The sequence below is a fragment of the Letharia columbiana genome (genome assembly GCF_014066305.1).
Source record: "Letharia columbiana isolate WasteWater2 chromosome Unknown Sc0000002_s0, whole genome shotgun sequence".
Lineage (NCBI taxonomy): Eukaryota > Fungi > Ascomycota > Lecanoromycetes > Lecanorales > Parmeliaceae > Letharia > Letharia columbiana.
The window spans coordinates 344,313-369,760 of record NW_023501038.1 but is presented as its reverse complement, the minus strand read 5'-3'; the positions used below and the strand labels follow the sequence as shown (position 1 = coordinate 369,760).

The following is a 25,448-nucleotide window of genomic DNA, read 5'->3' as shown; positions in this document are numbered from 1 at the left end:
TGCTTTCATGCACTTTATATCACCTCTGCGCCTGAGCCAACAGGAGCCGAGAAGCCGCTATTCATCTCAATCAGACCAAACATAAGGCACTGCAGCACGTCAGCGGTCGTGGTATTTCTGCCAATCCATTTGCTTTGTTGGCCGCCTCCCGAAGGCATGGACAGGGCCAAAATTGAGGTACCGTATGCGGCCTCCAATTCCCCAGACAACGCTTGGGACCATTGGATGGACTGGGACCCAGCATCCTATTCCGACCTAGCATCCACTGCATCTATGCAACTATCTACAGATGCCCATGATCCGCAGCGTTCTTCAATTGAGACGAACGAGTCACGAAACCTTAATCCTGTTATAGAGGAAGCTGATGCATCCCCTCGACCTGCCAAAAAGCGTAAAGCATCCACAGAAAGCGGCGACTCGGCCACACGCCCAGGCAGCCAGGACGCGAAATCAACGTCTGTTCAGAACAAAAGCCATAGCATCGTTGAGAAGCGCTACCGTACCAACCTCAACGACAAGATTGCTGATTTACGCAAAAGTATTCCAAGTCTTCGGGACGACGCCTTTACTTCAACTGAGACGGAAAGGCTTGCAGCATATCCAAAACACAACAAATCCACCATTCTGACCAAAGCAATCGAGTATATCCACCATCTCGAACTGCGAAACGCTTACTTGGAGAACGTCAATGCGGGCCTTAGGAGCCAGGCGCGCTATGCTAAGTCAGAAGTCGCTCAAGGCCGAGATACGGTCAGTGCAGAATTGTCAAAGTCTCCATACGCAGGGCCAGAGGACTTGCCATCTACGACCCAAGATTCTCCCATTACATCTGATGCTCCCCGAGGCATGATCCCTGTGCCAGATGATATCAGAAAATTGCAGAACAATGCGCCTCAGGAGCACTATGCCGACCGAATTTCTTCTAACGACCAGCAGCCTGGAGCACACTTCTCAATCAGAGGCGGGAAACTTATTGGGAAGCTCATGGTGGGATCCTTGGCTGGGCTCATGGTCATGGATGGATTCATGGAGAACCGCAAGGACCGAGAGAATGACCGTGGACTGTTCGCGTTACCCTTTTCGGCACCATTTCCAACGCTGCAGCCGCTCTGGGCATTGCAAGGCCATCTGGCATCGTTCCCGTTCGCATATCTCCTCCTACCGATGATCAAAGGGTTCTTGGTTTTCTCTGTCCTCGGGCTCGTTCTGTTTATGTATCTTTTCAACTCCAAACCGAGGCTTGGTCTCAAACATGCAACAGAAGGTAGAAGCGGGTCTCGCTCTTCAGCTTCTCCAATAGAAGTGCGTGAAAATGCATGGTTGACAGCGATACAAACACTAAAGGTCCCTCGGCATAGCTGGTTCCCCGAGATGATGGCTCTTATACTGGAAACGGGTGCATACATAATCAGGCAATTGCTAGGTTGGAACATTTATTCATGGCTGATGGGCAGAAGCGAGGAAGAAGAGATTGCCAGAGTGAGGGCGTGGGAAATCGCCATCGACGCCCAGCTGACCGGTGGAGATGCTGAGGTGAGCAGGAGTAGGCTCGTTCTCACCGTCTGGGCTGCCGGGACATTGCCCAAAACACCGGCCAGACTGATGCTAAAGGCTTTACATCTTCGCATTATGTTCTGGCAAGCTTCGAGGTGGCCCAGAATTTGTTCGGCTTTCAACCTCGCAGCCAGCCGACTCGCCCAGTATCAGTGGACTCTAGCAAAACGAATGCTTGACACTGTGGATGTCGCGACAGGATCTGAAAGTTTCGAACCGTTATCCGATCACCTCCTGGCCCTCCTGCAACGGCCGGCTGAAGACGTTATGACCGACTTCACAATACAGCAGGCGCATAATCTTTGTTGGAACAGGTCAGCATCCACAACATCTGAAGACGTTGGGGTTGAGGACATTGCGGAGGACACGGCCATGCGTGGCCCTCTTGATGCCCTGGCCTTGTGGTCATCTTCTCTTATACTGCAAGAGACACTGAGCAGCTTTCTTGAGAGTGGCGAGACCAGCCAGGCCCACCTCTCACAGATCGAAATCGCTCTTCGAACAGCGCCCCCAGGGTCGAGTACTTCTATTCGAGCTTTAGCAGCAAAGACCATCTTCTCTGAGCCCGATCGTAAACAGAACATCCACAAGCTCTCAAAAGCTCTTTTGTCCTCGAGCGCGGTCTCTTTCCCAGGCTCGCTTTCGGAAATCAGCGCCTTTTCGAGTACTGTCCGTAGAGATGTACTTACCTGTATCGAATGTGCCAAAGCTCTTGATGCATTGACCGGTCTCCGACCCGATCCCATGTCATTTGATAGTGCAATACAACTCCTGGATCGAACATACTCTGGGGTCAAGAGCCTGGATGTATTAGCATTGGCTGCCGCATACAATTTGATACTTGTCCTCATCAACGCCTCTGCGAATGCTGGACAATATTTGTGCAGCCTGAATCAGATCGTCCTGAACACCGTCGTACAAATGGACAAGCCGGATGATAAAACCCATTCACGCGCTCAAGAGAGGTTAAAGACAGCCTTACAAAGGCTTCAAGTACAGCGCAGATCATCGAATGCTTCAGTTGAGAGCGGATATGTGAGCATGTGAAACGAAGTTCCATTCGTTACTGCAGCCGAAACAAAGCTTCAGATCCAATGATATCTGCTCCATATTTGACGTCCAACCAAAACGACATCATTCGAGTACAGCTTACCCCGACGTTATAGCCCCTACCATGGATCTTTTCCATTGCGACGTCAAGCTGCTTACCTTGACGCTCTGAGGTTCTTTGGCACTTGGTCTTGCCGATGAATCTGAGACCACGACGATCCCACTAGCAGTATGCTTGACCCTCGACTTCGAGGAACCATCTGGTCCCTGGATGAGAGGCCGAGGGGACTTGAGAGTTGTAGCGACTGAGGAGTTCGCGGGAGATATCTTGATGGATTGTGAGTACACCTTGCCACTCAATGATACGGCTGTGTTAGCTGACCTTTGGATCGCTGCTGTTAGAATCGCGTCGTAATTGACAGGTTTGGGGGTTAAGTGCCTAGCGAGCCTAGGCATTTGGACAAGCGTTTCAAGATGAAACAAGAAAGTCTAAATGCATTCGCCACGAGTGTTTCGGTCGTCCAGAATAATGGGCCACCGGTGTTACCTGGAAGCAGCAAATGATTGCATCGATAGCCTATTAGAGTAGACGCAAAAAGGACTGTTGATATTAGCCTTGACACCTTTCATTCATTGCTGCTGTCTCCCCAAGGCGAGTCTTCAAATACTTCTCTTGCAGCCACACGGAACAGAAAATCGAGCGCTAATCATGATCATCTTCTTCCAACCCCGGACAACCCTCCATCGTCTCATCCACGTACTTGAATTTACACCAAAAGCAGTACTGATGCTCCTTCCGTAGATACCCTACCAGTCTCTTCAACCTTTCCTTTCCTTCAAGGTTCAGGAACTCATTCAACTCCTCGTCCTCCTCTTCCACATCTTCCTCCTCTTTTCCCAACGCCTGCCTATCCTGCTCGTCCTCCTCGAAATCCACATACGCCGCACTCCTCGAAAAGCCCTGATGTAGATCGTACCTTGCACGCCTCTCCCTCTCCTTCTCTTGCCGCTCTCTCACCAAACCTCTCCACAGAACATTCACCTTCTTCACCGGCACTTGATCCCGCCCCTCCGGCTGCTCCAACCCCTCCAGCACCCTCATCGCACCCCAAAACATGCCTTCAACCCTCTTCCCCTCCCTCTCCTTCGCAACCCTCTCCCGATAACCCCCCTCTTCAGCCCTCTGCTTCTTCTCCACCCCTTCCACCTCCTCCCTGAACTTCCTCTTCTTCTCATTCTGCATCCCCACGCCCCCTCTATCCTCCTTGACGGATATATGAAGCGGCTCGGTCCGCGCGTTCGGATTCGAAGAAGCGCCCAGCGCGGCTCCGGGCTTGAAGCCGAGCTTGGCCATCATCTGGAATCCTTTGGAGGAGTTGGGGAGAGCGGTGGAGAGGGCATCGTCGCGGGCGGCGGCGGCGGCGGCGGCGAGCTCGGCCTTGGACTTGGGGCGGGATCTCGCTTCGGCCTGCGCTGGCGGTCAGTCACTTTGGCTGACCTCGAAGGGCCTGACGGGGGAGGGTCGTACTTCACGTTGCTTGCGTATTCGGCGCTGGGTGTAGGTTTCTTTCTCAGCTGGCTTGGCGGGCTCTGCGATGGTCATGGACATGTAATCGTCGAGCTCTTCGGGGCCAGGACCAGCTGCAGGCGGCGATGGAGAATCGATTTTCGCCATGATGTAGAGGTGCATTGAGATGACCAAAGACAATCTTTGCCTGGTGGTTGGATCGAACGCCGGGTAACTTACGTGAAGCGATCTCGGGTTTCATGTCAGCTAATCTAAAAATAGTCTAGCGAGTTTCGACAACCAAAACAGTTGCTACTGTCTGTGGTAAGAGAATGGATCTTTGCAACATCAAGCCCCTGTATACATGACCTGGGTAAGTGCTGGTAGAAACTCTTGCATGCGAATGACCGAAGGACAGGCTGAGGTATCTAAAGTCTCCGCTAATGCCAACAACAAATGCACGCCAATTGAAACCATTTCTATCGTAATTCGCCTGCAATGCATCGCTAAATCCAGATTGGTGATATCGCCCAGCTAGATGCATGTCCGTGTCATCTAGTGCTTCTCAAAACTAGATCCTGACTTTAAGTTAGCACCGACGCTATGAAATCACAAGCCCGAGCGTGCGTACCTTGAAGAACTGTTGGAACTCTTTCGTGTCCGAGGTGCATAATGCCCGTAGATACTCATCAATCGTGCCACTATCCATTCCCATCCCACTCAGTTCTGCATCCCTTAGCCAGGTAAGGTACTCCTGACCGGTCTTCGTGTAGATAGCCATCTGAAGGGCCGCGGCCTCGCCGAGCACTTGCTTGCCCTGTGCATCCTTGGGGTCAAAATTTGGGTTGCTTGGAATTGCCCAACATGTAGGTGAGATTGTAATCATCATGAAGCGATCGAAACCAGGGAGTTTCGGTTGAGGATTTCCGTAAGAAGCATTGACATTCCCAATGGCTGGAGATTGCAGTTGCAAGTCTGGGCCGCCCCACGTGAAGACCATGCGAGTCAAGACTGAGAAGGCTAACTTGGCCGTTTGGAAGTCCGTGATATCTTTGGTGAGGTGTTCAATGGTTGAGATGACGGTCGCAAAAGTGGGTTGGTTAACTATCGTCAGTCAGCAACTGGTGTTTGGCCCTAGGTCACGAAAACATACCCTCACTCACAAGTACTGACTCCAGACCGTTATTGAGTATGACCAACAAGAATGCAAGATATTCACGTTTCAGCTCTGTAAGTTGGATCTCATCGTCTGTGCCAGCTACTGGCTCTGCGATGCCGGCGAAGACCCGTTGCAGAAAAGGCGTGAGAAGGGTGTTCAGTATATCATAAATCTCTGATTTGAAACCAAAGACTACTTGGTCAAGGAGCTTCATAAACAGAGCCATTTCGTCTTTGGTCGATCTTTCGGACAGAAGACCATCAATCCACCTGGGTAATTGGGGCAGGATCTGACTGCCCAGGACATTCAGAAGTCGGGAGAACGCAAACCTTGCCGCCTCGCGAACGTCAAACGAAGATCTGAGGCCCTCCAACGCAACAAGTATGGCTTCGGCCGACCTGGCAAATTCTTCAGATATCACTCTTGCGGGTGGGGAGGCAGTAGTTGGATTCGCTGCCGGCATATAATCCGAGAATCCACGAGCGAGGGTGCCCAAAGCCATAATCAAATGATGTACTTGGAGGATCGCTCGTTTGTCTCTTGCTTTCGCTCGGTCAATGTGCGCTTGCAAATCCGAGAACAGCGGGTGGGTGACTGATCTAACGAGCAGAACTTGGGTTTCCACTGGAATGGAACGTGCGGAACAGATGCAACCGATGGTCTCGTACAGATAGAGCTGGCTATTGAATCTTGCGACAGCTGACTGATCGTTTTCGGTTGATGACATGTCCTCGTTGTCGTTCTCGGATGTCTCTTCTGGCAACTCAGCATTGATTGGGAGCAGATCACTCAGAGATTGAATTACGGTCTCAGCGATGCTTCCAGTATGTTGTCGTACGTGTTTAACAAACCTATGGAAAAGATACCATGATCGCAACCTGACCTTGATATGATCATGATGTACAAACCGTACGAAGCTGTCCAGCACACGAGTGATGAGGTGGGGATTTGCTTCGAAGAAGCTGTAATACCGTTCGCAGATGATCATATACTGCAGCTGGACGGCTGGATGAGAGAATGAAGCGACATCTGCACATTTTCAGTAGGTGGCCTTTCGGTCTGGTAGTATAAATTAATGTACCTGTTTCGACAAGCTTGAACATCATCCCGATGAGTTGCTCAGCAGCTAGTGTGACCGGTTTTGTCTTGCTATAGAGTCCACCATGTCTGTAGCCCAGCTCTCCAAAGAGCTCCATCTCGTGCATAGCCAGCTCGAGATCCCTCCAGTCAAGCTGACCGTTTTGGCCCTGGAACCTATCGAACGTTGACACGACAACATTCCTGATCTTCTCTATATACATGTTCTCATCTACTGCGGCGACGGCTTTCTGCAGAACATGCAGTCGTTTTCGAAGCTCTTGAAATTCTGCCTCATCCGTTTGAGCATCGTCTTGGCCCCAAAATGAAGTTTCATCATATTTCGTCTTTGAAATTACAACATCAAGAATAAGGGGTAACATGGCAGAGCCCTCAGAAGCCAAGGTACTGCTGGGCTTGGCTTTCTTGCGCAATAATGTAAGGAGGTCGGTCAAACAAGGGATTACCGTAGAACATATCTCGTCGTACTCGTCCGAGAGAAAGTGCAATACATGCGGCAGGAAGGTCTTAAGTTGTGCACTCCCACGCTGCGATACCAAGTCGTTGCCTTGTGAACCATCCAAAGCTTTGACGATATCACAGACAACGTTGTTAACCAGCTTAGCAACACCTTCCGCAAGATCAGTGTCGTAATTTGCAGTGGAGCGCATTTCGGACAACTCTCGGCTTCCTACAAGTTGCGTAACAGCTTCATTAACCTTGAGAACGTCGACCAATTCAAGCTTGTCGCTGGCGCTCATTTTCTTGCTCAAGATGTCGATGAAGGCTTCGATTGCGGCGTCCCTCCTCTCCTGAATTGGTTCATTACCATCTGAGTACTGCTGGGAGTTTAGGAACTCGAAGAGTAGACTAAGCAGAGAATCATTAACGGCCATTGAAATCTCTGTCCAGGTGACCCATCTTCCGATTGTTGTTAGACAAAGCTTCACAATAGAGTCATCTCTAGACCTCCAATGCTCCAGAATTTCATGCCATGAAGACGCGATCATCGCCGTATCCCGCTGTCTTACTAGATCCTTGAGATCATTATCTCTTCTTTGTTCTTCGGGTGTTCTCGGTAGTAGAACATCTGCAATATCGTCATGCACGGAAACCAGTATGCGAAGGTACAGCATGACCCCTGCCGCATTGTCCCTTGAGGTCGAACCAGTGGTTAAAGTTAGATTCAGGATATCGTGGAAGAAAGACGTCCAATGATTAGCATACAACGCCGTGAAGAGGTTCGTAACGGTTTGTGTAATCTTGTTCTGGATGGATACAGGATCAAGCTGGACGTTGCTGCTGCCAGCAGCGCCATAGGTGTTCTGCATGTATGCAAGTATGTTATCCCTCAATGAAATCATATCTTGGTCCACTAGATGTCCAGCTTCTATAGCATTGTTGACAATGTCGAGTGAGACATGGCGGACCACCTCTGAAGGCTTCGGGTCTCGCAGAGCCAGCGAAAAACAGATTTGCCATCCTTGCGGTTCGGAGCGTAGCTGGTTGAGGAAGTCGAACGCTTGTGATTTGAGGGACTGTTCGGCACGAGGGTTCCATGCGATCTCGATAGCATTCTGGACCTATGTTCAAGACCAGACGTTAGAGTCATCGGCGTTGATACAGTAGAGCAGCTGGCTCGACATGCCTGTGCATCCATGCCGGACCCGTCCTCTCAAGAAACACTAAGAGGCCAAGAAGACCTCTACGCACGATAGAGTCTCCTGTCCAAGCTGCCGGCCAGTCTCACTGGTAAAACCCCTGGAATGTGCTACCGAGTCATAGAGGCAGGTGTTGTCCGCTTTTGAGGCAGACTACTTATAGGGTAACAGGATTGAGGACGTTCAAATATGTAGAGCTCAGGATTCTAGGCCAAAAGGATACGAATGATAATTGTTGTTGATAATAGAGACTTGGATTAATGTATGTTTTATTGACTAAAGATTGTCACGCGAGAATGACGGTTGGCGAAGTCAAAAATTTGAGTGTACACATGAGCCGCTAACCGCAATCCACGAGCACGATTGAACTAATGTGTGGGAGGAAAGAGTACTATAGAATCATATAAGTCTTTTGGGCTAATGTGTATGTGGTAAAGCTATAGCTAATCTGAGGCCAGTGAGCATGTAAGACACCCCGGCCCCTCATCGAAGTGTCGGATCAATAACATCTACCTCTTGACCATCGACCGTTTCGTACCTTTCCATTGTGAGGCCTTCATCAATCAAACACCGCATCTCTAGCTCATCACGTAACCATTCGCCACTTTCTCCTACGTCGTGATGTGCACGCCCCCCAAGCCAGAAATCACCACCCTTCGAAGCTCCTACCCTCGGAGTTTCCTCATGATCGACCACGCCGACGTCATCGTCAAATTGCATATCAAGAACCCTCTCAGCATCAACATCCTGCTTCGTTGCATATGTTGAAGTTCCCTGCAGAGTCTGCCGACTGCAGAGTCCTTCCTGATCCATCAGCAGCTTCCGGACCCCGAGGTCTGCTAAACCATGACGAGACTGCAAGTGGATTTCCAGATCATACTCTCTCAAGAAGCGGTGACTACAGCCTAGCACCAGGCAGGGAATATATCTTCCACTTTCTTCTTTATAGCCAGCGCCTGTAAGTCGTGTGAGGACAGACACTTGATGCTTCGGAGCGGGCTCATCGGAAACTCCATGCTTGGTCTGTCTCTTGGTTTTGCGAGACGGTGCGAGACCTTGATGAGCAGTGCGTATGTGTTCTTCTAAACTGGCCTTTGTCTTCAAAGGTTTGCCACAAGAATTCGATCCGTCCCGATTTGCGACTTGACTCAACGTTGACGGATCACTTCCACCACAAACGAATCGATTCTGATTATGACTGATCTGAATATGCATACTGAGATTGCCCTTCTTCGTGAAGCCTCGCCCACATCCTTGTTCAGGGCAGAAATGAGTCATCAAATCGTTGACATCAAAGCCTCCATGAAGTACTTCAAGGTGACTCTTGAGATCCCGCAACGATTTGCACACTTGTCCACACTCCGCGCATGCCGGAGGATGCTCGCTTTCTACATGCTCTCGTAACGCTGCGTGTGTTGAAAATGATGCCTCTCGTTTGTCTGGGATTGGGTCGCCGGTGGTACTTCGACATTCCGGCGAGCATATAGTACACAAGAAGCTATTGCTTTCATGGACTCTTCCAGTATGAGACTTCATTTGCCCTTCAGTGTCAAAGCCCACTCCACATTCGATTCCATCAAAGTCCAATACTTCGCAGATGAAAGGCTTCTTCCCTTCGTGGACGGTCAGAATATGTTTTTGCAGCGTCCCGTGCTTCCGGAAGGTTTGACCGCAACCACCCACTGTACATCTGAACTTCTCCCTGCCCTCATGAGCTGCATCGTGCCTCTTCAATCGCGTTGCCGTAACAAAACTTTTGCCACAGCCTTCCCATTCACATATGTATTCACGGACATTCGAATGCGCTGATTTGACGTGGTGCTTCAGATGAGATTCTCGGAGAAAATCCTTGGTGCACAATGCATGAGGACATACGAACGGTCGAGTGTTGGTGTGAGATCTAACGTGCTGAGCTAACTTCGCAGGACGATTGAAAGACTTGTCGCAACCCTCGTATGTGCAGCGGTGAATTTTGAGAAGATCGGAGGGATGCCGAGGGGATGCTTTGGGAGAAATGGGGGTCAATGGTGTTGCAACACTGCTGATGAGGAAGTTGTCTTCGTCCACATCACAAGAAGAGTCCGAGTTATAATCGGAAGCGTCGGAGCCTAGACGATCAGTCAGTATTTGCTATGATGGGAGCCATTGCTGAGCGAACCGTAGTCGGTGGGCGTGTTGTTTCCTCGGGCCCTTTTTGCACTTTCGCTGATTGTAGACATAGCCTTCCGCTTGATGCCACGGAGGGGTAGCTCAATGCCGCCAGCATCAAAGATCGGTGAAGCGTCCATGTTCACATCTTGTCAGCGTCGTTGCGAAATAGAGCTTGTGGGTCTACAACAGGCTAACAGCTAAGATTCGGCGTGTGCGAGGAAATCTTGGCGCTGTCGGTCCACTAGCGCTGCACGGCTCAATGTAAAATCTTGTCGTTCTTTGGCCCGATGCTCTTATCATGTAATTGGTATGAAGATATCACCACAAGGTACCTCACAAAGGCTGTCAATTTGGGGTTAAGAAATGCCGATGTCTAAGGAGAACTGTGGATCTCGAAAATGCCGTCTCATTACAGGGTCCACGGCCAAGAGAATAAACTACTGCTGCATAGACTGGAGCGCCAAAGGGAGCTGGAAAAGGTGTCAAACCTGCCCAGCGCCCGTAGTGCTTGCCTTACCCACATCCCTGGCCTGCTCCTCCAGCACGCTTTTTTCAACAGCCTCCAATCCGTCAACCCCTTTCTCATACATTCGATATATCTCTTCCTGATAGCCATCGGCTATCTTCTCAACAAACTCATCCTCTCTCCATCTACTACCGATCAAGTCCTCAAAGGTCTCTCCTGGTTTTCTTTCCACGGCCCAGACAGCTTTATATGCGCTTCCAAGTGCACATGCATTCCCACCTACGTCGAGGCGATAGACCCCCTCTACGCCGCCCAGGATTTCTCCTGCGAGCTTTGCGATGGCGGTATTTCGGCTGCCACCTCCGACAAGATAGACTCTCCTAGGCTGAGCTGGAACATTTTGGGGGTTTGGAGATGGGGGAGCTACGATTCCACGGCTTCGTAGGCGCAAAGATAGCAACTGAGATTCGAGGATGGCTCGGCAGTCGTCTTCGGGAAGTTTCCATGCGGATGGAGAAGAGACAGTTGGTTGTTGACCAGTGTAAGTGAACCTGTATATACCAGCCTGGACGTTCGGGACAATCTCAGGCCGAGGGAAATAGAGGGCTATCTTTGCCGGAGAGCTCTCAATAGAAGCGCCGAGAGGGCGAGTATGCGTAGCATGATAGTTGAAGAGTGACCATCGGTCTGAAATACCAGGAGGGGTCGGTGGAAGAGCATCCCTGATTTGTTCCCGCGCAAGGCCCCCTGACTAACGTTAGAACGAGGTTGTCGGGAGGCACGGAATAAACGAAAGGGGCAGACCATTCTTATAGCATAGCATGAACATATAAAGACCAGATGTAGTAGGGCTATACCATTCCGGAGTCAGCGTCTCTCTTAATAGAAAAAATGTATAAAAGGGGAAAACACAACTCTGGTAGGGTGCTTACTGATTCATAAAGTGTACAGCTGGGTCTGGTTTATAGTGAGGCGTTGACATCAGGAAAGTAGTCGAAGTGCCGAGCGAAACGATTGCGTCAAGAGGCCGAAGAGGTAATGCAAGGATAGTCGAGGGGTTGTCGCCAGTGAACGGGGCTATCGTACATGACGGATTGAAGCCATAACGTCGAACAAAGTATTTTTGGACCTCACCAAAACTACCTCCTCCGTCTTCCGGTACGTGGCCCAATTTGCTTTCAAGGTCGGAGGGACCAGCGGCTAAGGCCATCAACTTCTGATTGTAGCTACCTGCCTTGATGTCAAATAGATTCATGCCACAGACGTCTGCGATATCGATGGGAGCTATTTTGCCGACAAATACCGAGGCAAGAAAGGAGGACACCAGTGAAATACGAGAAGTCTTTGAGTACGCGTCAGGGTGTTTAGATCTGAATCGCAAGATTTGAGGACCTGTAAAACGCTGCGACTCTTAAGTCAGCCAAGACTGAACGAATGTACCATTCACACGAAAACAGAGTGAAAGCTTTCATTCCTTATACTGGGTCGGATATTTCACTTGCAATGGGAACATGGAGCTATTTGCCGTGGATCGGGGAAATAAACTTCGTCTTACATGATGAGCCTTGCTACCGGTATGTAGGGCTAATTGAACCTCGTCCCCAAGATGTCGGTCAAACGAGTCGCATTGCTTTTGCGTACTACTATCCTGCCAATTGGGGCTGTAGGGGTAAGAGAACGCATGGTGTAGTTGTGCCTCCAGCGATTTGCCCTCATGCAGGTTTTGCAAAGCATGCTCGCCGTCTTCACTCCAGTAAACACTGCCGTGCTGCTGCCCTGCGCCCGATATCCCTCTCACTCTCCCAAAGTCAATCCCTTTGTCTTGCAGTCTCTGCAAAACCGCGTCGATAGCCTGCAGCCACATGGTAACGGGAGCATAAACTTCGTCCTCAGCTTCATTGGTAAGTACACCGTTCTTGATGCCAAAGCCAGTAGCATCCGCATCAAAATCGAAAACTGCTTCATAAGCAACCTTGAGGTCGGAGGTGATCGCAATCCCTTTGAGCTGCTGAGTTGAAAGGTCGAAGCCCAGGTAAAGAGGGCTCTCGTCGATCATTGTTCCCAATGCGATAGTTTGTTGGAAACGCGGTCGTAAGCGCAATAGTTCATAAGACACTTTACTTTAGTAGCAGGTGTGATGTCCGCGATCCAGCAAAGCCGTTTGACGCGAAATGAAATGACGTTTGTTTAGTCTCAGAGGAACGAACATACTCCGGCGAAAACGGCAGCAATGATCAATAGAGAAGGGAGTGGTTAAGACTTTGTATGACCTTTTGGGTCATTTGCACGAGTAGCAAGTTGAGAAAAAAAGGCGTATTGCGATTGAGACCTTGAATTTAACGAGTCATTCCCGGTTATTTATTTTTAGTTCCGTTTAGCGGCCTGTCAAAATCGCTGATAGGATGTGCGCATTCAACCGGGATCAAGGAAGGTTACCCGTAACCCGGCATATCCAGTCATCCCATTTCGCCGTGGCTATGCAAAGTTCCCAAGCTTTGGCAATAGAGGGTGAGAGAGCTACTGTAATTTCATGTATCTCCCTCCTGTCAAATCCGAACAAAACATTATCAACTCCTTTTTTTTGCATCACCATTGGATAAAGCCTTGTCATGGGTGTGGTCGATGGTGTGATTGTGAGAGTGGCTGTCAGTGTGGTCGAGGTCGTCTGGCTCCGGGCTGCTTGAAGAGACGTCTGCACCAATGAACTCGTCGGCAAAATCTGGCGCTTCGTCGCTTCTGGCCACAAATCTGACTCTGATTCTGCGTACGCCTCTAACTTTTGAACCAACCCTCTCTCGGACCGCGTCTTCTACGAGACGCGTCTCTTGCACTGTCCATTCTCCTGGCACGGCGAGCTCAACGTTCATCAGATAGTTCTGTCCCCCTTTAACCCCTTGCACATCTCGAACTTCGATTTGGTTGCCCATGACTCTACCAGATCCAAAACGGTCCTCTCCTAGTGCCTTTGAAGCGGTTGTTCGAACAGAAACCTTGATTTCCTCTGCGACGCCAACGTCTGCTAACTCAAGTAGGGCAGAACCAGTGTTGCCCCAGCCAGCTCTGATAACCATCATTGAAACGACAAGACCTCCGATGGGATCGAGCCATGAGACATTGTCCAACACGTGGGAACCGACAATAGCAACGAGAGCGACAATACTGGTCAGCGAGTCTATTCGGTGGTGGACGGCATTTGAAGCTAGGACGGAGGATTTGCGCTCCTTTGCAATTTTCATAGCTGCAGATAAACGATGTTAGCCACTGTCTGCATCACAGATAGCTGTTGCTCCAATACATGGGCTCGCTTCCATCAACGTGAGTAAGTAATATCACTTGATGCAACGAGATGAGCGGGACTACTGCAACTGGAGCTGTGCTTCTCATAGGAGCTCGTTACGAGAAGGGAGAGTAGTGATCTGATGATATGCGTAATTTTGAGAAGTGCAGTGCTACTGAATAAAGGTGAAAGGCAAAATTCGAATACTCCTGGCAATGAGATTTGACGAACCGACGAAGCGTTGGGGGAAATGAAAACTTCCGAAATTTTGGGCTTGACTTACTGGCACGATAAAGATACTCCTTGACTATTATAGAGCCACCAGCAATCCAGGCTGCATGAACGTTGGGGATTCCCATATCTGCTGGGTTGTGGCTATGCGAATGTCCAAAAACTCCACCACCATGACTATGGCCATGTACTGCCATTGAAGAGGCAGCATCGAGGAAGAATTGCGAGTATAATAATTCACACGAATGCCACCCCAAACCAATGCCACCTGCAAGTAACAGGCTACTGACCCCTAGCGACCCCAAGCTTTCGATTTTGCCATATCCGCTAGGAAATCTAGAAGTTGGAGGCTTCAGCGACCAAGACACCGTTGCCAATGTCAAAAAGTCGGAGACGAGGTCTGTGAGGGAGTGGAAGGCATCGGCGATGAGGGATTGTGAGTTCAAGAAGTAGCCGCCGAGACCCTTGCCTATAGCCATGCAAAAATTGACGTAAAGACCAATTCGCGTAATACGGACACCGGCGTCCTTTTTGTTTGTAGAGACAAGGTACGTATTATCATGATGATGGTGCTGATGCGAGTGGCCGCTGTGCGGGCGCGCCAGGGTTGTGGAAGTCATCATGGGCCTTAGACGATGGCGGAAGTGGTTACTCGAAGGATATAACAGAGAGCGGGTGTGGTAAGTGGTAGAGGAAGATAGTATGACAACAGAATTCAATGGAATCTGCGTGTGACGGCGATGTGTCCTGACCAAGACTCGGCAACTCAATTTAGGGGAGAGAGATTGGGTGAAATGAGCACGCGCCTCGAAGCTTTTCCAGGCTCGAGGAAGCGGCATGAGAGCAGCACTTTGGACGCTACCTCCAGGGTGAGCGTCAGATGTTACTCGGCCTATACGCTTGGTACAGACGAGCACATGTGGACGGACAACTGAGTGCGGCAGTATCTCTTCGTAACAATGCCCTCAATAATAATCTGAATAATCTGCCTACAACTTTAGTGGCCCAAATAAATATTATCGCAAAAGGCCCCACCAGGCCGGCGATTGCTTTCAGCCTCCGTCTTTCTCTTGTCTGTATCCGAAGATCCATAGATGCATGATCACTTCATTTTCTTGAACAATCTCATTTCCTCCAACACCTGCATCAATGTCTCTTTATGAAGAAACCTTTGATGCGAATACCCTACACTGGGCCCTTACCTCCTCCGACAATCATCCCTGGATTTGCCAATACTCCGACAGGTGCTAGACATGCCTTGACCAGATTTCTTTCTCCTCAGGTTTTGCCGAATACTCATCTTTCTTCCCTCGCCAAAGTTTCTACAAAGACGGTGCTGCTTACAGGAGCTGGAATATCCGTCGCCTCCGGCTTAGCTGACTACCGTGGCACGGGAGGCACATACACTTTGAATAGAACATATAGACCCATCTACTACAATGAATTCACCAGCAACCACGAAGCTCGGAAACGTTATTGGGCAAGAAGTTTTCTGGGATGGACCAATCTGCACAAAGCGAGGCCTAACGTCGCACATAATGCAGTGAAAGATCTGGGCAAGCTGGGACTGGTTAGCAGCGTGATTACGCAAAGTGGGTGCCTTGTGCATATGTTTACACATCCTATCAAATCGCTGCAGGAGCATACTTGATTTGGAACGTCTTCAGCAGCAGCTAATTCAATCGGTGCTCTCCAGATGTAGATTCTTTCCATTCCATGGCACACCCTGACTTGCCGACTATAGAGCTCCACGGTTATCTACGTTCCTTGGTCTGCATTCATTGTCACAATCAGCTTCCCAGGAGCGATTTTCAGAATTCGCTATCCTCGTTGAATCCGCAGTGGGCAACATTTCTGGAAGAGATGTTGGCAACTGGAGCGTTGAACTCGGAGAACCCTGCGGAGCGAAAGGCAAGAGGGCTTAAGAGTAACCCTGACGGAGACGTGGATGTACCGAATGCCCCATACACAACCTTCAGGTACCCTGCCTGCCCTACATGTCTCGCAAGTCCCCCAGCCTTGGCGGACGGTACAAGAGCTTCGGTCGAGGTCGATGATGACGGCGCTTGGTCGCCTACCTCAAACGCTGGCGTTCTGAAGCCTGCCGTCGTTATGTTTGGGGAGTCCATTGCCTCAGATATCAGAACCGCAGCCGAGAGAGCCATAGACAAAGCCAGCCGGCTTCTAGTCGTCGGAAGCAGTCTGGCCACCTATTCAGCATGGAGACTGGTGAAAAGGGCGAAGGAACGACATTTGCCAATAGGCATCCTGAATCTAGGAGGGGTCAGAGGAGAAGAAAGCTTTTACGCAGGTCTGGAAACAGCCAACGAGGGCGAATTGGGAGTTCGATGCAACGAAAGCGCAGATCAATTACTGCCTGAAGTCGTTGATAATCTACGCCACTACTAACTTCTTATGCCGGAGATACGCCAATTTCTGTCTCGAACAGCTAAAGGCAGCCGCTCTCAGCATCCGTCCAGGCCTCTCAAGCCTCGCAACTCATGATATACATCTTTTAGGAGCTCAAGGCTGTGGTAAGTGAAATTGATGCGGGCGATGCTGTGTTGCCATCTCGGCCTCACAATTAAGCGCAGGACAGTGAGGTCACAATTGCTTGGAGCCTACCTCTAGATCACTTCAATTCTGAATAAGCTTTCACATGCGCCACTGCTGCATTTGGGGTCCATGCGGAGATGCTAAGCAAAAGCACAGGAGATGTCTTTAGGCAAGGGGTGTTCCTTATATATATGAATTAGCATGCAAATCGTCGGCACCGGCACCCAACCAGTAGCCGTTCTACTGGTTTTTGGAAAAGGCAAAGTGCGGACACCATGTCCGTGTTCACCTTGCATGCGCCATGAATTATTCGTTATCTCCAACAGCTCTACCATATCTGACCCTGTAAATCACCATCTTAGCCATCGTTTGGGCCAGGCGTCCCTAGTCCCCACCGGCGGAAGGTTCAGTCAAATCGTGCAAAGAGAGCACGCAGCTGCGGTCATCATTCAAGAATGTGAGGCGGATTCGGTGTTCAGACTCAAGGGTCAAGAAGTCTTCGAGAGTATTCAGCGGGAAGACACAAGGGCATGAGTAGGTGGGAATGCCAAATGGTGGGATCGTAATGTGAAGAGTATAATGCTGCAAAGTCCATTGAAGACTCCGCGAAGCCATCTGTTGCCGTAGCCCTACAACTCAAAGTAGGGCCTGTGACGATGGTATGTACAACGAGCAGGCTAAATAAGCTTCGAAAAGTTAAGCAAGCGATGAGATGGCCTAGAAAATGGATCTTGACCGGTTTTTGGGTATCTTCAAGGCCCATTAGTAGCTGTAAAGCAACACGCGGATTCATTTGCTATGCGCCTTGCGCAATGCATGCATGTCCAATTGCCATAGAAAGTAACGCCACTAGAATCGCCATGCTCCAAACATCTCACAACAGCTCTTCGCATGTCCAGTCTTCATACCTAAAAGATGTCAATCCCAGAATGGCAATGGAATAACAAGGAAGTTTCATACTTTCCGTCGGGTAAATACCGTCTGACGACCAAAGGTATCTTCTTCTCCCGTAGCTCCTTGATAGCAATTTGTAACGGATCCGTCTCTCCTTCGAGATCGACTAGGACAGGCGCATTCATGCTGTAAATCATGTTGGGTCAGCAGTCATGATTCGATTCTTCTGCGCAGCTGTGTCTACTGCATCAATCTTGGCCGCAACCCACGGGAGCATTCCCTTGGAACCACTCGATGCAGCTCAATCCACTAGCTGGACCATGGCTACTCCAAAGACTCTCTAAGTCGCTGGGATGGAGAAGAGCAAACCTAATTTGTAACGCTCTCGTCCCCAACACCCTCGCCCTCTCATACTTAGTCATGTATGGCGTCGTCGATCTCTCATGCTCTGGTATTTTCTTTGCCTTCAATCCCAGCACCGCGTTCTTTTTTCCTTGTTGATGTTGATTTACATCTCCACCTCCGCCATTGATCTCCACGACCGCTCCCCCAACGCCGTTCGTCACGGGTATTAGAGCGTCTGGATCCTCCGTACCTCCTGGGGCGGGGGTTTGCGCGTTGGGGTTTTCGACATCGTCAGGGTCTTGAGGAGAGAAGGGTTCGTCGTCGTCGTAAGTTGGCTCATAGGGATCGTAGCTGTAAAGAAAGCATTTAGTGGGGACTAGGACGGGGAAAGTTGGAGCGCAAAATGAACGCAACTGACCCATCGTCAGCGTCGTCACCATCGCCGCCGTAGTCCGACATATCTGGAAAGAAAATCTAATATGAATGAGATGTGGAGAGAAGTGACAATTGCTGCTCTTCAAATCCCTTACTCGTCTTAGAAGCGGAGTTACTCTCGGACCGGTATCGAAACACTACTCTAGCGTATCTCTACTTATACAAAGAGAGATGTAAAAGGAGCCACCTAAAGTACCAAGTTTTTCTTGTGCTTCACTTTGTCCGAGACCCGGGTGGTAAGGTCTGCCTTTGGAAGTCATTGAAACACTGCAATCGTTGAAGAGCATTTAACCAATGAAACATGCCTGGAGAGGAGTAGGCCAAGCAAGCTACAGCTTATGCTGTGCTCTAGATCTATCTTTCTTTCTTTTGCTCTTCCTCTTTATTCCTCTTATCCAAAATCTCATCAATGATGCCCATCTCCAGAGCTTCCTCCGCTCCCATAAAATTGTCCCTCTCCATTAGCCTCTCGATCTCATCTAAGCTATGCGGCCGCGTCAAATGCCTCTGGTAGATCTCATTCAGCTGGCGCCGGACCCTCAAAATTTCCTTTGCGTGGATCGCAATATCGCTCGCCTGCCCGAAATATCCTCCGCTTGGCTGATGAACCATGACACTTGAATGCGGCAAACAAAAGCGCTTGCCTGGTGCACCGCCGCACAGGAGTAAAGAGCCCATGGATGCCGCTTGACCCACACAAGTGGTGGTGACAGGAGACGAAATGTATGTCATTGTGTCATAAATTGCCAACCCAGCCGTAACAGAGCCGCCAGGTGTATTGATGTAGAGACTGATGGGTTTTTCTGGAGAATCCGCTTCCAGGAAGAGCAGTTGTGCTACAATGGAAGCGGATACGGTCTCATCGACTGCACCGTTGAGGCAGATGATGCGTTCCTAGAGCGTAAGCAGTGAGCAGGCGGCAATTGAGAAACAAATACTAGGAACAAACCATTAGCAGCCTCGAGAAGATGTCATCTTTTTAGAACGTCAGCTATTGGCAATTGATCGTGTAGGGTTATGGCTTTACGAGTACGCCAACCACCTCCCTAGCTAGTCAGTATGCTTGTATCGATTTCCGAAGCGGTGAGGAAGACCTACAATGGTCTCAGTAACATAGGGTGTTGGCGTCCATGCTCGCGACGGTTGTGATCCAGCATGGCCGGAGAAGCGTCTTAAACCTAGCCTAGAGGCATTTCGAAGGGCAGCAGCACTTAGAATTGGGGATATCGGTGCTCTGCAAATATTGAACACAATCATAATGAACATCGGTAAGAGCTAGGGATGAGAGGGAAAGGGAAGCTTCATTCAGGTAGTCGAGCTTGGTGTCGCGAGAGGTCTGACGTGGCCAAAAATCTTCCGCCGCCGGCGAAATTGCTCTCCGCAAACACTTTTCCACCTTTCTCTCGGAGCACTCACCAGAGGTGATGAGAAAATGCTTCCCAACAAGGCGCATACCGATCCTACGATCATGGGATCATCGTGGTCTAAGAACATTACGACGAATTGTCTCTCGAAATCCAGCTGTGAAGCAACTGAGCAACGCCGAGCTTTTGGAGATCATTCATCAGGACAAGGAAAACGCTACCTCTACAGCGACTGCTCAAACCAACTCGGATGGCCTTGACTCACAAAAAGACGATTTTCTCCCACAAGCAGCATCGCCTCTTGCTACTCGTATACATCGATTACCTCAGTCACCGTTGACAGATCCGGGTCTCGTAGCTGCTCGAATTCGTCACAGAGCAGTGAAACCCCTTCCATCCGGAGATCCCTCACCATTCCAATTGAAGCTGCAGAAAAATCCTTATGGTATACATGCAATGATCTCTGGGACAAAGCATAAAGCTAACAAGGATTGCAGCCATTGCACTAGCGACTCCACCTCGACTATGCGTCCTAACAGGCCTTCGACTGCCAAGCTACTTCCAGATTCCCTTTGGTGTCTCGACACACCCAAAAACTGGGGCACCATGGCATCTTCCAAAGCTCTCAACACAAGTAGTGTCCAATCCTAGCGATGGCAAGATACCCAATGGAAATCCCGAAGGGATCCCACCGTCTTTTCTGGAGCCCGACGCATCAACGACTATGGAAAGCCCCATGCGTACATTATCAAGCACACACTTCCTTGCAACCCGCCAAGTCCTCGCGCACGTCTCGAGCCTTACACCTCCTCATTACAATAGACTGATGCCCTATCGTTGGAGACAGGACCCCAGCGTCAGATTGTCCGAGATAGTCTGGCGCGAAGACATGGATATCTTTGTTCTTGAAATTCTCCGAAGAAACGTATCAGAGACATTATCATATCTCGCCTCAAGGCCGGCAGCTTATATTGCTTCGTGCAAGAGTTATGATAACATCGATAAGCACGGTCAAGTTGCCGCCGTGCTATGGCTAAGGCAAGACGCCGAAATTTCGATCCACGACAAATCGTCGACTAGCGATGCAACGCCATTCAACGTTAGAGAAACAGGGCCACCACCTTACGCGATGCATTACCACAGAACCCGCTACGTACCATACTACAACCTAGCCGCCCTGCTCGGCCCCAGTCAACTCAACGCCTTGCAAGAAAGCCAGCCTGATCACTATGGTGACCAGTTTGCAGTCATCAAATTGAAGCGTACCACGGTGAAGGTGCAATTAGAACTGTGGAAGCTGTTGGGCTACACTGCTCAGGATCGAGTATACGGATAAGCGTCGATAGATAGATTTGGCCTGATAATTAAGCTTCGCGGTAGGTTTGAATGGTGGATGATGGAAAATTTAGTCCGCTCTGGTCAATATTTTCACGGTCAAAGATGTTCGGGATCTCAGAGACCTTCACTCTACCGCATCGAGAAACTGAAATACAAAGGCATTTGAACATGAAAGAATTTCGATGGTTGTAGTATGTACAAGAGCTCAAGTCAAGACATTGATGCAAGCCGTAAGATCAATGCAAAAACTCAACGGATGATACCATTGATCCGGGTTCAACGCCCTACCCTGCAATCCTAGGCGTCCGAATAAATGCGCAGCCTTCAGCACTAAAGGCCGTCCGTACTGTTCAGCTCAGAAATGCCCCTCCGGCAACCACAAGATTCTGTCTAGTGAATCGGACCTTGTACACTGGGCTCTTCTTAGTTGGAAATGCACTGATCTGATCCGACGTGACCACCACATCTTTTCCCTTCTTCTTCGTGCCCGCGCCGGCCACAGCCTGCATTTGCGCGGCATTTCCATCAATCTTCTGTCCAACACCTCCTTCCCCAATGACCCTGCCCTGCCCACTTGCATCGTTCCCAATCGCAATGTCCCAGATGCGGACCGTACCGTCTGCGCCTCCGGAAGCAAGGACGGTTGATTCCACACTCCAGCTTAATGACCAGATTCCTCCTTTGCCGTGGCCACGCATTCGCTTCTTAAGCTTTCCTGGACCAAGATCCCAGAGGATGATGGTGCCTGCGTCATCAGCAGAAGCGAGTATCTTGCCATTAGGACTACAAGCCAAGGCTGTGATGTTGCCGGTATGACCTGTAAACATGCGCACAGGGTACCCGTTTGCAACCGCCCACATACGAACAATCCTGTCACTGCTTCCAGTAAAGACATAGGCACTGTTTGGGTGGAAGCATACAGTATCTACATCCTTATCATGACCAACAAACATCCGGAGATCCTCGATATGGTCCGTCCTCCACAAGCGACATGTTCTATCGAGTGAGCCAGTCAGGAAGTAGAGACCGAATGGGCCCCATTTCACGTCCCACACTGGATAATCGTGACCCTTGTAAACGACAAGACAGGTCCAGGCCTCAAGCGACCAGAGGCGTACGGATTTATCAGCCGAACAGGAGAGAAGGTGTTTCGAGTTGGTAGAAGGAGCGTGAGGATTCGATGAAGCGATAGACGGCGAGAATGAAACAGCATATACAGGTCCCGAATGACCTATCAGACGGCGAGACGCAGATGGTGGCTGTTCCGTAGACCCAGGTTGGACTGTTGTTGGTAAAGCTTTGCCGTCAAGGCTCCAAACACGAATGTAAGATTCGCTCATACCTGCAGCTACGAGCATATTGTCTTCAGAGAAGTCCAAGCAGTTGATACTGAGACACGTTTGCGTGTCAGTAGAGCCTTCATGCAGAGTGAGAAACGGGCGACTACCTGTCGTATGTGTTGTGGAACGTGAACATTGTGACACTGACACCAGGGCCCACGCCTCCAGTCCTTCCTTCAATCTTGAATCGATCGCGGTCTTCTTTGACCTTTTGAACCTCCATTGCGACGTCGCGGGCGATAGATGGCGGTAGTTGCAACTCGCTGCGAGTAGGTGCGTCTTCACTTTCTTCCCGTTTGATCCGCTGCTCAAAGTGTTGAATAAGCGAGTCTTGCCCTGTGAAGGGAGGATTCTTCGCATCTTCTTCGTCTAGTTCTGCACGAACGTCACCCATCAAATCTGACTCCAGAGGCATATGCCCAAGCTTCAATCGTGTCAAGACAGTTGAACCAGCGCTTCTGTCTACATTCGCGGATCCAGGATTGTGACCCGGAATCCCTTCATCTTCAGCCGGGTAATCCTCGTTGGCTCTCGCCCGTTTGAGCAGTCTTGCAAGACTATTTTGATCGTCTGCAACGCGGTCGATGGTTATAACCTGTAGGTAGCTCTGTATCACTCCTACTATGACGGCCCCTCCATCCTTTTCCTTCGACTCCAAGAATTGAACGAGGTTCAAGAACGCCACCTGGCTGAGTGTGATTCGATACTTATTGCTGCGATAGATCTTTGCAGTGTCGTTGTTGAGGACATGCTCAGGCATTGAGATAGGCTGAAGCGCTCGCAGATCGTCCTCGTGCTCTTTCCCAAATCCTGACTTGAACGACTCTAAGAAATGGCCGCTGTCCTTGGGAAAAAAGTCTGATGCGAGGTTGAGGAATGAGTATACGAAGATCGGCCAGAGTAGACGTCTAAGATCAGGCTAGGAGGTTGTCAGTGGGTGCAAGGCCAAGCTCAACTTTCACCTCACTTTGTAAATGTCGAGACTCTCTTCAATCCACGATCGCATCAACCCTTGGACGAAGTTCAGTAGGATACTCAAGAGCATGGAACAACACATGGCGCTCACCAAAAGCTTTTCCGTATTTGGCTCCCCCAGTCTCTTCAGCCTTGGTGTTGACGGGTCTACCCTCAACGTCTTGATTCGCAGACTCTTGCCTCAGCATAGACTCTGTCTTGCTATAGCCCTTTTTTGATAGATATTCAATGACCTGAGAGTCCACATCAGCGCCCATTTCTTTGACGTGCTGAGATTGAATAGGCAGAAGAGACGTCAAGACATGGTAGTAAGTCTGTGCTCAAGAGGTGTAGTTTAAGCGGTGAAGAGTGACAAAGAGTCTGGGGATTGACTCCCGTCGGCACAGAGGCAAGAAGGCAAACGTATGAAACTAAAGCTAGCCAAGAGCCGAATGGACCGGGCTCTTTAAGGTGTGGTGAATCTGTGTGCGATCCCGATTACACACCACTTCATCATCGGTCAACACCGACACAGGATGCATAACATTTGTCGGCCTAGGCTTTGGACTGACATCTTCTTGGTTTGAGTAGTGCTTGGATGGGTTCCTGGGCGAGCTCGCTTCTTGGAAATCCAGTGTATGATTGCCGACGGCATGCTTATAGGTGCCCAAGCCGAATGAGACAAGACCTTCTTTGACCGCCCGTCCATATTTTCTAGGAGTTTGTCTATTAGAAGTTTGGTTGCTCATAGCGGCAAGTCGCCTAGGATCTTGATTTCTGAATGAAGAGTGACCGTTTTGGTCTGTTCCTGTGTAGCTAACGCCAGCAGAATCGGTGGACACTCCTGATCGTGTACCTCGAATTGCTGGTGAGCTGACAGGAGAAGGTCTGTATGAAGGCCCCAGTCGCGGATCCGTGACGTCGCGCAACAAGCCTTAAGCCTCGTACTCCAACTGATGATAAGGCCGGTAAGAATTGGGCTGCTGCACAGGGTTCGGCGCGTCTAGATCGTCGTATATGCTTCGATACTCTTCTGGAGAAGGCTCCCGCCAAGGATCAAGAATAGAAGGTGGTTCTGAGCATCGATGGGATTGCGTTGACAGATCAACACTGGCGGACGGGCTGTGACTGCCCATGGCCGCTCGCTTACCGCGCTGCTGAGGGTCCGAGGATACTTCCATACTAGGCTTTCCTTCGGCGTCTCTTCGCTTGCGCGATGAACGAGTGTTACACTCGCTCGAGGCAAGAGATCCGGCTTGTCTTCCCGAGGCAGCTAGTAGAGATACATTGACTCCTTGTGCCGATGCCTGTACGGATAGAGACGCTTGCTGGAGCGCAGAGGTTTGAGGTGCTTCGGATGATGCTATGCGCTCGCTCCTTCGCGGATATTGTAGAGGTCGGGCTGGTCAACCGATAGAACGTTGATTGGTGCGTGGCTTTGCCATCTTAGGAGAGACAGGTTCTGGGCTAGAAGGAGCGGTGTTGTTTGACTAATAGAGCATGATATGGAAAGCGGGTCCATGCGTGGGAGTCGCGGCTAGCACATGGAGTGTTGATGCCAAGCACCGCGCTAGTAGGTCTGTTCTACAATTTTCGAGCCGAGTAACTTCCAGTTGAGGGAGAAAGGTGGCGGAGTTCGCCGAAAACCCACAGGCTTCCGTCGCAATCCGAGACAGAGCTTACAAAAGGAAGGCAAACAATAGATCCTAACAGACGTGAAGCAGGCAAAACTAAGCATGAAATTTTTTGCCTTACAATGCTGTTCAGATTTGACTGGGACATGCTTCCGGATTGTCCATTACTCGTGCTAGATCCTACTTGAGGATCTGTTCTCTGCTGGGATGAAGCCATGCCACTGGCGCCGACGCCGTTGGCGGTAGGTCGAGGTCCTGAGGGATTCCCTGAAGGCTGCCCTGACATGATAACGGTTTCGAAGAATGATTGACGTTCATGCAGGAGACATTATTCCCTATATTTTTTATGGGGTGTATGTGATATCATGGTCGTTGTCCCAAATTAGAGCGTGGAACATGTTATTTCGAGTCGGACCAACATAGTGGCAGAGAAATGAGACAAGAAAAGTAGCTGA

At 49.9% G+C, this 25,448-nt stretch overlaps 11 protein-coding genes across 11 annotated transcripts; 3 read left to right on the top strand and 8 right to left on the bottom strand.

Annotated features, from left to right (window-relative positions):
• Positions 1–156: 156 nt before the first annotated feature.
• On the top strand, positions 157–2,601 carry HO173_001111 (uncharacterized protein; the record flags this gene model as incomplete). Its single annotated transcript, XM_037303055.1, has 1 exon — positions 157–2,601. One exon carries the CDS (start codon positions 157–159, stop codon positions 2,599–2,601), a length of 2,445 nt encoding a protein of 814 aa, XP_037169702.1.
• A 706-nt stretch (positions 2,602–3,307) lies between these two features.
• HO173_001110 (uncharacterized protein) lies at positions 3,308–4,279 on the bottom strand (the record flags this gene model as incomplete). Its single annotated transcript, XM_037303054.1, has 2 exons — positions 3,308–4,072; positions 4,133–4,279. The coding sequence occupies 2 exons, from the start codon at positions 4,277–4,279 to the stop codon at positions 3,308–3,310; spliced, it is 912 nt and encodes a 303-aa protein (XP_037169701.1).
• A 383-nt stretch (positions 4,280–4,662) lies between these two features.
• HO173_001109 (uncharacterized protein) lies at positions 4,663–8,342 on the bottom strand (the record flags this gene model as incomplete). The annotated part of the gene is made up of 5 exons (XM_037303053.1): positions 4,663–4,689; positions 4,743–5,215; positions 5,265–6,299; positions 6,352–7,930; positions 8,310–8,342. 5 exons carry the CDS (start codon positions 8,340–8,342, stop codon positions 4,663–4,665), a joined length of 3,147 nt encoding a protein of 1,048 aa, XP_037169700.1.
• Positions 8,343–8,491: 149 nt separating this feature from the next.
• On the bottom strand, positions 8,492–10,296 carry HO173_001108 (uncharacterized protein; the record flags this gene model as incomplete). The annotated part of the gene is made up of 2 exons (XM_037303052.1): positions 8,492–10,116; positions 10,167–10,296. 2 exons carry the CDS (start codon positions 10,294–10,296, stop codon positions 8,492–8,494), a joined length of 1,755 nt encoding a protein of 584 aa, XP_037169699.1.
• Positions 10,297–10,641: 345 nt separating this feature from the next.
• HO173_001107 (uncharacterized protein) lies at positions 10,642–12,681 on the bottom strand (the record flags this gene model as incomplete). The annotated part of the gene is made up of 4 exons (XM_037303051.1): positions 10,642–11,372; positions 11,430–11,476; positions 11,558–12,027; positions 12,181–12,681. The coding sequence occupies 4 exons, from the start codon at positions 12,679–12,681 to the stop codon at positions 10,642–10,644; spliced, it is 1,749 nt and encodes a 582-aa protein (XP_037169698.1).
• A 511-nt stretch (positions 12,682–13,192) lies between these two features.
• On the bottom strand, positions 13,193–14,756 carry HO173_001106 (uncharacterized protein; the record flags this gene model as incomplete). Its single annotated transcript, XM_037303050.1, has 2 exons — positions 13,193–13,863; positions 14,186–14,756. 2 exons carry the CDS (start codon positions 14,754–14,756, stop codon positions 13,193–13,195), a joined length of 1,242 nt encoding a protein of 413 aa, XP_037169697.1.
• A 536-nt stretch (positions 14,757–15,292) lies between these two features.
• On the top strand, positions 15,293–16,542 carry HO173_001105 (uncharacterized protein; the record flags this gene model as incomplete). Its single annotated transcript, XM_037303049.1, has 2 exons — positions 15,293–15,725; positions 15,830–16,542. The coding sequence occupies 2 exons, from the start codon at positions 15,293–15,295 to the stop codon at positions 16,540–16,542; spliced, it is 1,146 nt and encodes a 381-aa protein (XP_037169696.1).
• A 1,021-nt stretch (positions 16,543–17,563) lies between these two features.
• Positions 17,564–18,387, bottom strand: HO173_001104 (uncharacterized protein; the record flags this gene model as incomplete). The annotated part of the gene is made up of 4 exons (XM_037303048.1): positions 17,564–17,597; positions 17,650–17,769; positions 17,953–18,279; positions 18,347–18,387. 4 exons carry the CDS (start codon positions 18,385–18,387, stop codon positions 17,564–17,566), a joined length of 522 nt encoding a protein of 173 aa, XP_037169695.1.
• A 330-nt stretch (positions 18,388–18,717) lies between these two features.
• HO173_001103 (uncharacterized protein) lies at positions 18,718–19,620 on the bottom strand (the record flags this gene model as incomplete). Its single annotated transcript, XM_037303047.1, has 4 exons — positions 18,718–19,257; positions 19,313–19,338; positions 19,391–19,409; positions 19,462–19,620. The coding sequence occupies 4 exons, from the start codon at positions 19,618–19,620 to the stop codon at positions 18,718–18,720; spliced, it is 744 nt and encodes a 247-aa protein (XP_037169694.1).
• A 167-nt stretch (positions 19,621–19,787) lies between these two features.
• On the top strand, positions 19,788–21,063 carry HO173_001102 (uncharacterized protein; the record flags this gene model as incomplete). Its single annotated transcript, XM_037303046.1, has 2 exons — positions 19,788–20,172; positions 20,225–21,063. The coding sequence occupies 2 exons, from the start codon at positions 19,788–19,790 to the stop codon at positions 21,061–21,063; spliced, it is 1,224 nt and encodes a 407-aa protein (XP_037169693.1).
• Positions 21,064–21,415: 352 nt separating this feature from the next.
• Positions 21,416–25,279, bottom strand: HO173_001101 (uncharacterized protein; the record flags this gene model as incomplete). The annotated part of the gene is made up of 5 exons (XM_037303045.1): positions 21,416–22,454; positions 22,513–23,324; positions 23,373–23,416; positions 23,472–23,613; positions 25,115–25,279. 5 exons carry the CDS (start codon positions 25,277–25,279, stop codon positions 21,416–21,418), a joined length of 2,202 nt encoding a protein of 733 aa, XP_037169692.1.
• Positions 25,280–25,448: the final 169 nt, after the last annotated feature.